Here is a 10954-nt window from a genome sequence, read left to right on the forward strand (position 1 = left end):
GATTCAGCACCTTAACTGTCAGTAACAGAGACGTTACTCTTAGTTTTCTGCAACAAATTCAAAATACAGATTCAATGTATTTCTCCATATTTAAAGCTTATTATTTTCATCAATTTTGCAAAAAACGTATTAAATAAACAACAATATATAAGTTAAAATATGGTTATTTTTGTAACATGTTAAGAAGTGTATTTAACAAGTGGATAGCACTTGTTAAATACATAATAACACCTAATCAATCTAGCAAACCGCCTACTATGTGTTTTTCCAACCTAATTATGTACTTAGGCAGCAGGTTAGTGGCCATGCAAAAATCTACAACAACAATAATAACTTTAAAATAAATAAAAACGAATACAACCTATGGTAATAAATGTGTAATGCAATTGTTATCAATTTAGTCTCATGAAAGAGTTCCATCAGTTAAGAAAAAAAAAAGATTTTTATGATATATAAAAAATAATGTGACTCAAATAATGTGTGTGTTTTGATCCACATATGTATCTAAAGGGGTTAAGGCATCCCATTTAACTTGAAACATCTAAATCTTTTCTATAGGTTTCCATATAAAACTATATTTTTTCTGTTAGATTTTAAGCTTCTGGAGACTTAACTAGAGTTTTCTATGCCCACGCTGTGCGGCTGACGTTACCATGCCAACAGTTATTATTTGAATAACAATATCACAACAATTATTTAAAAAGAAAAAAAAAAAGGAGCTCCCAAATCACACCACTAGGTAGTCCTGCACCTAGAAAGACTCCGGAGCGGTGAGAGAAAGACACTCTGCTTCTCTTGTCAGGCCTGTTTGGACATGTTTGATAGAGAAAAACAAAACAAAACAAAAAAAGGCTCCAGCTGCCCTTCATCCTCGCCCATCCTGATTAAGCGATTCCATTTACCGACAGATGACAACAGCCTATGAAAGTTTAATCAGACCAAAGGGCAGTGGCTTTCGTCTCCCTCCTTATCTCTCATCGGTGGTTTGAAGAAGAAGAAGAAAAAAAAGAGGTGCGGGGCCAACAGGAGCCATATGCCAGCAGCGGCCATTCAGGTCTGTGTCGCCGCGGGATGTGAGCGCCTCTACTCCTGCAACAATACCGGCCGACAGCGCACTCTTTCAGGGCGGCTGACAGAGACAGAGCGGCTGCTGAGCTTATTCTCCTGGGAGGAAAGCACTAGGCTGTGCATCTGTGTGTGAGTGTGTGTGCCATGTGTGTATGTGTGTGTAATGTGTGTGTGTTTGCGTGTCGAGAGCTGAGCCCGGGGCGTTTCTCACCTTCAAGGAAGTTGCAAGCTCGAGTCTAATTTTCGCATTTCAAGGTAGGCACTGGGTGGAGTCTGCTGCGTGTCTCACTTAACTAATATCTTAAATTCGTACCTTTGCTTAAGTCTGATTTAGCGAGGAGTGTGGGTGCAGACTTAATGCTTACAGGTGTGTGGATTTATTTATTTATTTATTTTTCCCTTAAGGAGTAGCTACTGCAGCCATGGGCGTGTCTGAACACAAGTAAGTGAGCAGATAGTGAAGTGTTATTGCAGGTACAGCTCGTTGGTTTATCGCATGATTTATCCATGTTGTTGTGAAGTTTGAGTTTAATTGTGAGTCGCATGCAAGCTGAATTTGTGCCACCAATGCCACCAGATTGGCCCTGTGGGGCACACACACACCGTCTGGGCGAATGTGAAAGCCAAGTTTGTTGCAGTAAGTGTTGACTGAGAGAGGCTTTGGCCCCACAGGCAACTATGTGAAACATCTTATCAGGGCTGCATTCTCTGACATGCCGCAGCTCATCAGGAAAACACAACACACTTATTAGAGAAGAAGCACACCCGCAAAGCAGGTTGTAAAACTACTTGACAAGTCAAAGAAACGCCAGGGAAAAGTTATTTTTACTTTTACTGCTTGGTGATTAAAGATCAGGAAGGCGTAAGTTTTGCTGGTCGTTTTGTGGTTGCATCTAGATCAAGATGAGAGTGGTTTGACCAACCAACATGTTTCTGCTCAGAGTGCAACATCTCTTGCGACACACTTGTTTTTTCTCCTCCTTTCCGTGCCAGCCTTTGGTATTCTCTGTGAATCTCTTATTGTCTGCTTGTGTTTGGTGCTGCAGGAGAGCTGAAGTTGACATCCCTGCACCCCGCTGAATGCCTTTCATGGCCCTGCATTACCATCACTATGGCACTGACAGAATTACTGCTGCACTGACTTTAGCTCATTATGCCCTTTCTGGCCATCCCTCTGCATTTTTTTTTTCAAGTCGTCTGTCTCCTCTGTTGAGTATTTCGTTGCTCTAGCTCACTTCCTCCTCTTGCCGTGTGGTGGTTTGAAGTACGCGCTGTACCAGTACACTGTCAGATTTCATTGTAAGTGACTGTGAATTTACTTATGATATGAGCTCAACCGTGTCTCTTCCTCTCCTTTGTTTCTTAGGTCTGCGCCATCCATCTCACCATGGTCAGCCTGCTGAGCGGGGCCAACAAAGGAACCGGTGCCCAGTCAACAAGGACTAACTCTCCCCGTAGATGCCAGTTACTGCCTTAACCTCTGCAGGACTGAATAAAAAACATTACAGGTTAAATTCTGCATCGTGAAAGCAAAGGAGCCATGTGTCTGTTGCAATACCTCAGTATCTTTTGGATTCTCCACTCGGCCTTGGTGGTGGAAGGAGAGTCACCGCTGAGCTGCATCCCTCGTAGGACCGTGCCCCATCACAGTGAGTGCTGTCACCCCACCTGGGTTTGATTGTCTCATGCAACCTTGATTTATAATCTGACAAGGCCATGTTGCTGAAGTTTAAGTTTGGATTGGCCCTGAGTTTGGCCCACTGGAGATGTTGGCTTAATCTTGAAGGTAACTTGACAAATCCCGTCTCTAGGGGACAATGGTTACCTGTTTCGTGAGGAAGGGGTATCGAACTACTCCACCATGCTGCTGAGAGAAGACCTTGGCCTGTTAGTGCTGGGCGCCAGGGGGTCCATCTACGCTCTTGACCTCGGCAACATCTCCCACAAAAAGGCCTCAGTAAGAGCTCATTTGTTAACTAATAACAATGCAGATTTAGAGTTAACTCTGCCTCGGAGCATCTCGGTCCGCTAATTGTCAGCTTGCTTTGGGCAGTGCTCTCAGAAAGCTTTCTTACCTCAGGGCTGAGAAGTTTTGAGAACAAACTTGTTTATTAGAATTCATACAGCAGTTTCAAAACAAAAATGCAATTTGTCATTATTGTGCAGTTTGCTTTTTTTTTTCATTCTTGCTGGCCTCTGCATCCAGATCCCACAAGATGTCACAAAATGTGTGTAGGATTTTGATTAGGTCCCGATTGCCTGGGGTCGTAACCCGTTTTATAGCACAGCTGATGGCCCTCATGTAAGAGGGCAATCAGTCCACAGCATTGTGTGAGAAGCAGTGTTTTTACAAGAGCTGAGTTCAGTTCAGAGACTGACACAGGTTTAATGTTAGGCTGGTTATTTTTATTATTTGGTTCATAGTGTAGCTTGTTTAGTTGTTGTATTGTTACTGTTGCTAGGGATGCTGTGGCTGGTTATTGGTATTATTATTGAGATCTGAGATAGAAACAGAGATGTGACACCAACAACTGTACTATAGATACTTTAGACCTAAGGAAACTTCCGTCTTGTATTTGTGACAGTGTACACAGTTATACTATTATCTCTGTACTCTGTATAATGTCTAATAATTACTGTCTAGTAAGCCCCAAACCATAAAATGCAACTAGAAAACTGATAATAATGTCTAAATCACTTTCAAGCCCTTCATTCCTTACAACAACCACTATTCTCTCTGACCTAAAACCTATCTTTTTTTTTACCACAGCTAATAAAAATAGCAGAAACTCAGAAGTCCTTTTAAGAATTCAGGTTCATATTATAGTCAAATATCTAAAAAAAAAAAAAATGGTAACAGGACATGCAACATGCATCAGGAAGTGCATCATATCTGCATCACTTTACTCATTTTATTTCAAGTTCAAGTGAACACAAAGAGAGACCGCAGTGCCTTATAATGCATTGGCTTTGCACGAGTTGACTCATAACAGTCTGAGTAGGTAGACGGAGAGGTAACAAAACCCGTCAAAAGCCACCGCTCACATAAAGAACACAGGTTAGACACCGTGGCCGCTGTCAAAGATGGTTTCACATGTAAATTCACAATCCAGCCAACATCTCTCCTCGCATAACGACTGAGGTAAACCTTGCTGAAACACTTCAAAGCCAAACATTTGTCCTGCTTTCCTCGCTCTTTACAGCCTAGCACTCAGAGATGAAAGGTTTTGGTTGACAGCTCACTTGAAAGCAGTACCACAAGACCAAACAAATAGCCCAGGGCTTAAAGAACTGACTCCGAATTTCCAAATGTAAGCCTTACAAAGCCTTGCCCGCTAAAAAGTAAGAGAAGGCACAGCATATCTCGTCACTAGTGGCAATCACTCAGCAACTAGGCAGAAAATCGACCTTCATCACAGCATCCATTCTGACATGAATCACAGGGTGTAAACACTGGTGTTACTATTGATGTTAATTAAGTTCCTGTACCACTCAGATTATGATTGTGCAATAATGTGCAAAGTTCAATGCATCAAGTTTGAGTCATACTAGTCGGATTTTACTGAAGAGTAGTTGTAAATCCAAATGTCCCACATGACCTTAAACATCAGTGACTTTGGAGAGAAATACAATGTACAGGATTCATTTGACAGTAGTAATGAATGGACAGAGGTTACTGTTAGCTATTTGTTAAGGGAAAAAAAGGCAAATGGGCTATTTCTCATTTGAGTTGTCACCCAGTTGTTATTCTCTTAAAAGAAATTTCACCGCAGGCAAATTAAAATGCAATATCCAAAACTTGAGTTGACAGTGTCAAGTAAAGTTTTTGTCAGCTTGACACCTTCCCTGGAACTAGGCGCCAGCATGCACGACACCATGGCCCAGACTCTGTCACACCAAAATGGCACAGAACCGCAATTAATGTCATGAGTAATACCTGTGTTCACCCTGCTATTCATGTCATTATTTGAAAATTACTTACCCGAAATTCCTGAAATTAGTGATTCCAAATGCCATCCCTGCCCTTAACTAACATAGTGTTGTCTGTATCCCTGTCTGTCACAGAAAAAAACTTTTTACCTCAACGAAGTGTGATTAAGTTATTTTTCACTTGTTTAGGTGAAGTGGGATGTGACGGATCAGCAAGCAAAAGAGTGTGAAAACAAAGGGAAAGATCCTCAGGTGGGTCAGTTCAGTGATCTGCACCTTTTCGCTTTCACTTGAACACTGATTAGATTGTATTCAGTCATCCCGCTCGAAATGCCTCCACAGAGTCACTGCAAGAACTACATAAGGACCCTGCATACGATGGAGGACGGCAGGATGTATGTATGTGGAACCAATGCCTTTGATCCAGAGTGCGATTACATGGTGAGACAAATTGAGAACCCAAGTGTGTACGGGTCTTTATCCGTGTTTCAGCAGCTAAGTCAATCATTAATCATAACCCTAACCAAGAGCTAATAAAGATAAGCATTTCCGTGCTGGTATACCTCTGTGTTTGTCTGTGCAGTCGTATGCAGACGGAAAGCTGACTCTTGAGAAAAAAGCAGAGGATGGGAAGGGGAAGTGTCCATTTGATCCCTTCCAGAGATATGCCTCCATTATGGTTGGTAAGTAATGAATACAGGCAGTTGTAAGGGATCCAGGAAGAAATGGTTGACTTTAGCAAAAGATTTTTTTTCTCTCTCTGCTTGCCGTCCCGCCAGGTGATGACCTGTATTCTGCCACTTCAATGAACTTCCTGGGCTCCGAGCCTGTGGTGATACGCAACCCTGCCGGCATACGCACCGAGTTCAAGGCCAGCTGGCTGCAAGGTGAGACGTGTGGCTCTATGTAATGGGGCTGAACAATATTTCAAAAAAAATCATCAGAATTATTTTGACAGACATTATGATATGATTCACAATTTTAGAGTGGGCTTGATAATTTTTGCATCACAATTTTCATTCTCACTGAAAAAAAATATATAAACATGCTGATTTTTGCTGAGATCTGTATCAAGCAAACCAGTTTTCTCATGTCTGGAGACTGCAAATTGTAGGCCAAAGCATCTCTGTAGCCTCACTTTATGATGATACTTTGTCACACACTGTACCTTGATCCAAAAAAAAAATATCTATCTATCTATCTATCTATCTATCTATCTATCTATCTATATATATTTATATATATATATATATTGTACTTTGACACTGTTAAGAAAAATTGTTCATTCATTGTATGTGATGTCCTGCTATGGATTAACTGACTTTTGATGTGAGGATGTTCACACTGAGACGGTGCACCAGCTGTGTAGTGTGTGTATGAAATGATAATTATTTATGGGCCTACGCAGTTAAGTCAAAATAAATGTTGTGTTTTCCACCAGATCCCAACTTTGTCTCCATGGCCCAGATGCCAGAGAGCGACGACAGCAATGAGGGAGATGATGACAAAGTGTACTTGTTCTTCAGCGAGACGGCGGTGGACTACGACTTCTACACCAGACTGGTGGTTTCTCGTGTGGCCCGTGTCTGCAAGGTGAGGAAGTGCGCACTTTCATGATCTATGAATACTTTGGAAGAAGAAATGTTTTCTATACCCATGAAATGGATATTTGTACTGCACAGAGGTGTATCAGTTATATTAGCACTAAAATATACTGGTAGGTATTCAATGTGTTCAATCCACCATGTTTCAGTAAAAAAATATATATATAAACAAATAAATAAAAAAGTGCTCCATTTATCATGCAGGTGCTTATTTAGTTTCATTTCCTGAACTGACAACATATTGACAGTGTTTCCTCTTCCTCTTCTGCTCGACCTTGATTTTACATGTTTTTATCTTCATATTTTTCCACTTGCCTATGTGCCTTTGTTGTGCTTTTATTTCTGTTGTCTCAGGGGGACATGGGAGGTCAGAGGACCTTGCAGAAGAAGTGGACTTCCTTCCTGAAGGCCATGGTGGACTGTCCTGTGCTGGAGTTCCAGCTGCCCTTCATCATCCAGGACACTTTCCTGTGGTGCGAGCCGCAGCAGCCCTGGAAGAGCTGCCTGTTCTTCGCCGTCTTCACACCACAGTCGTAAGCTGGTTTGATGGCACTTGCGTGTGTGTGTGTGTGTGTGTGTGTGTGTGTGTGTCTTGAAGGTCGGAGTAGGGCCTTTCATGGTCAAGTTTTTGCACGCTCTTCTTTATGTGCATATTCCTTGGGTGTGTTTCAAGGACTCCTTTCAGTGTTTCAAAATGTGCAAACCGCGGTGTTGAAATTCTAAAAACAAGTGTTACACAATAAAACCTCATAAGACCAGTAACTAAGCAAACAGGGGCAGCCTAACAAGATGCATCAGTTGGCACTTAGTCACCTTTCACTCCAGTTGAGTCTAATCACAGTGAATTTAAAATTTCAATAAAATGGACCATATTATATAAGAAAATATAACAATGGACTAGAATCAACAAAATATGACTATAGCACAGATACAATATGCAATATCAGTAATGTATAGTATTTTACTTATTCCAAATAAAATAAATATAAACCTTCTGTCTTTTAGAATGGCTCTTCCGCTGTCTGCAGTGTGTGTTTACTCGGTGTCAGACATGAGCAAAGTGTTCTCAGAGGGGAAGTACAAGACGCCAGAGCCTGTGAAAACCTCTTTTGTCAAGTGGGTGATGTACAGCGGAGATGTGCCCTCCCCCCGGCCCGGAGCTGTGAGTCTAACCACTACTCTGCATGCGTGTGTGTGTGTGTGTGTTTGTGCGTATGAGAGAAATCTCAAAGGGCTACTTTTTTACAAGTAGTGCGGCAGGAAGCTAACTCCCCTAGTACTCCCTCGCTATTGTTCTCTCTTTTCCCTCTTCTTTCTTCTTGCCTCTCCAGTGCATAGACAATGCGGCTCGTAAGTTGGGAATTACTCAGACTCTGGACCTGCCAGATCGGACGCTTCAGTTCATTAGAGACAGTCCCCTCATGGACCAGGTGATCTTGCCAAAAGACGGGAAGCCCCTTCTGGTGTGGAGGGGAGCTGCATTCACACGCATCGTAGTAAACCAAGTGCAGGCTGCCGATGGGGAAAAGTACCACGTGATGTTCATAGGCACAGGTATGCGTACAGCGTGGCTGCACAGTTGGCTGTAGGGAAATGATGTTACTGCTTTCAGGAGTTTTGTAACGTCAAAGTAGTCAGTGTCAGCGGTATCAGGCTGCATGTGCGACAGCTTGTAAAAACAGGGTCCTTCAGGGTTTTTTTTTATTTTTTTTAATCTTTTTTCACAAACAGAGGACGGCACCATGCTGAAAGCTGTGAACTACGATGGAGAGATGTTCATCATAGAGGAAGTGCAGCTCTTCCAGCCCCCCGAGCCAATCAAAGTCCTCAAATTCTCTAATGTCACGGTAACACAATGCCCTAACCCTGGTGAAATTATTTGATTTTCTGACATAAAGGAACACCTCGAAAACCACGTACTCCTCGTGCAGTCCATTCATCCAGATAGTTTCCGTGCGATTTTGTGAGGTTTCCGGTCTGCTGTGGTCTTCCCCGTCCTCCAGCATCCCAAAACTTTACATGTCGAAAACTCAACAGCAGCAAATCTTTCCAAAAACAACAGAAAACATACCTGATATAATCCACAGCCCTCGGGCGTGAAGAGTTTCATCAGGAACTACTGCAAACTTTACTGCCAAAGAACACCGCCTAACAATATCTCTGCCTCTTACTCATGCTGTTGAGTTTCTCACGTGTGAATTTTTGACAGCCACACCCAAATACCCATCCGGCCCCATTTTATTGGGGTTTTCAAGGACAGGGGAGATCACAGCAGACTGGCCAAATCACAAGGAAGGTATCTGAATGGTTAGACTGCACTTATGGTATGTAGGAAAATATCTCTCTTTTTTGTATTTTTGGTTGAATTGTTGCCTTTAAATTGTTTTGTAAGTGCATATTTTGATTTCTTATTTTCTTGAATTCTGGAAGTGTGTATTACATAGCATTTCACTGTCATTAACCTGTGCTTTGTGTGATGTTTCTGATGTGTTCAGGGTCATCTGTATGCAGGTTCAGAGTTTGGGGCAGTCCAGATACCACCAGCAAACTGTTCAAGGTCTTTATCCTGTATGGACTGTGTTTTAGCCAGAGACCCGTACTGTGGCTGGGACAAAACTACTGCCAAATGTACTGCCGTCTCTGATGCACAAAGGTAGGCAACCAGCAACATCTGGAGTGCTGTGTTATTTTTTATATATATAAATATTCAAACCCAGATTAAATTGTATCTTTTACACCAGGGAACTGATACAGAGTGTGAAACAAGGAGATACCTCTCTCTGCCCACATCCTGGTGAGTATATGTCAAATTGTGCACTTGTGCTGTACACAAAGCTCCTCACAGTCCCATACAGTTGTAGAATGGGTGGTCCTGGTGGAAATTGAACCCCTAACCCTGCCAGGGCTGGTACCATTCTCAGCCCAGTGGCAGCTTTATGAACTGCATGCAAGTTTTAAAGGCCTTAACGCACATGTAAATACATCTTTAATGTGTCTGTTTGGTTTCAGCCCCAGTGAAGCCTGTGAATCAGTCCATGGAGGTGGGTGGCAACCTGAAGCTTCACTGCTCGCCTCCCTCCAACCTGGCAAAGATAAGGTGGGAGCACAACACGCTCCCCCTGTCCCCATCAACTCGTTTTCTGTTCCTACATGATGGGCTGCTCATCTTCAACGCCTCATTTGCTGACGCCGGTCGGTACCGCTGTCTGTCTGTCGAGCGCTCCAACACTGACAATTACACCACTACTGTGGCTGAGTACCAGGTCTGCAGGGACTCGTGCGCCGGCAGTGGGCAGGGAAAAGCATTGTTACCCGAGGCCCAGAGAGGAGGCCCGTCTGTGGTTGGACTGCAGGCTGTGGTGGGGCTCCTGGTGGTTCTTCTCGCTGCTCTTCTGGCCTGGAACCTGTGGAAAGGCCACCTGCCTGTGCCCTGGAGGTGCAACGATAAGAGTGGAGCGGGACAAGGGGCAAACCAGGCACTGTCACAACAGGGGGGTCACAACTCCAGCGTGACCCAACAGCAGACGGAGAATAAGCCCCTGGTGTCTGGAGCAGACAACGGCAGAAGTAACAACAACCACACTGGAGGCGAGGTGGTGTTCAGTGCTGCACAGGATGAGAATGTTTCTGCTAAAGTTGACCTGCCATCTATGAAGTACATTGATGACGAGTCTGAAATCTGAAAATTCAAGACGTACCATCATATTAACAGTTCTCCACAGAATGCTGTTAGTCTGCCTCGTGAATGGGAATACATGAAAATAACTGTTACTAGGCAGAACTAACTGGATTCATCTGCTCAACTGTGATTTGAGTATTTAAAAAAAAAAAAAAAAACTCTTTGTTTGCTCTACTTATGTGGGGCCCACATTTATTTTGGATGAGAATATATAAGGTACTTGATTTAAAGTTTGTTGAAAGACTGCAAGTTACTTTTTGAGACTGAAAAAAAACCAAAAGATGCTGTACTTGGGATTTTTGTGCAAGTACGATGGACACAGACACTTGAATTTGCTGTAGAATAATTGTTTTGCTTTACTTTTTTTTTTATTGTGACATAGGTTGTGTAAGTGTTGATAGTTTTGAGTTTGAGTGGAGAATGTTTCCCACCAGTCAGTGCAGATCATATTGAGGACCGCTGTAAATAGTGGTATTTTTTTTTTACATGGAATTTACATGGATTTATTTTTAACTCAGTGCAGTGGGGAGTTTTTGAAAACAGCACTGTAATTGTTTTACTGTATTAAAACTTTTCTATCTAATCCTTGCTGTGTTTGTGTACACTTACAGCTGACAGGGATTTCTTGTTTTTGGCAAGACTAGACTTGCCAAGAATGTGTGATGCATGGACA

At 42.6% G+C, this 10954-nt stretch overlaps 1 protein-coding gene across 1 annotated transcript; it reads left to right on the forward strand.

Moving 5' to 3' along the window:
• The first annotated feature begins 1374 nt into the window (after positions 1 to 1374).
• Positions 1375 to 10805, forward strand: LOC115374768 (semaphorin-4E-like). The gene is made up of 15 exons (XM_030073880.1): positions 1375 to 1510; positions 2435 to 2717; positions 2880 to 3025; positions 5188 to 5250; positions 5341 to 5439; positions 5582 to 5681; positions 5778 to 5885; positions 6440 to 6591; positions 6957 to 7135; positions 7608 to 7764; positions 7934 to 8156; positions 8334 to 8449; positions 9098 to 9255; positions 9344 to 9396; positions 9612 to 10805. The coding sequence occupies exons 2-15, from the start codon at positions 2609 to 2611 to the stop codon at positions 10283 to 10285; spliced, it is 2337 nt and encodes a 778-aa protein (XP_029929740.1). The 5' UTR covers positions 1375 to 1510; positions 2435 to 2608; the 3' UTR covers positions 10286 to 10805.
• Positions 10806 to 10954: the final 149 nt, after the last annotated feature.

Source organism: Myripristis murdjan, chromosome 17 (assembly GCF_902150065.1).
Source record: "Myripristis murdjan chromosome 17, fMyrMur1.1, whole genome shotgun sequence".
Classification (NCBI taxonomy): domain Eukaryota; kingdom Metazoa; phylum Chordata; class Actinopteri; order Holocentriformes; family Holocentridae; genus Myripristis; species Myripristis murdjan.

Coding starts and splice junctions, on each gene's coding strand:
- LOC115374768 (XM_030073880.1), top strand. CDS start 2,609: ATGTGTCTGTTGCAATACCTCAGTATCTTTTGGATTCTCCACTCGGCC. Junction 2,718..2,879: donor TAGGACCGTGCCCCATCACA/GTGAGTGCTGTC, acceptor TCCCGTCTCTAG/GGGACAATGGTTACCTGTTT. Junction 9,256..9,343: donor GCCGTCTCTGATGCACAAAG/GTAGGCAACCAG, acceptor CTTTTACACCAG/GGAACTGATACAGAGTGTGA.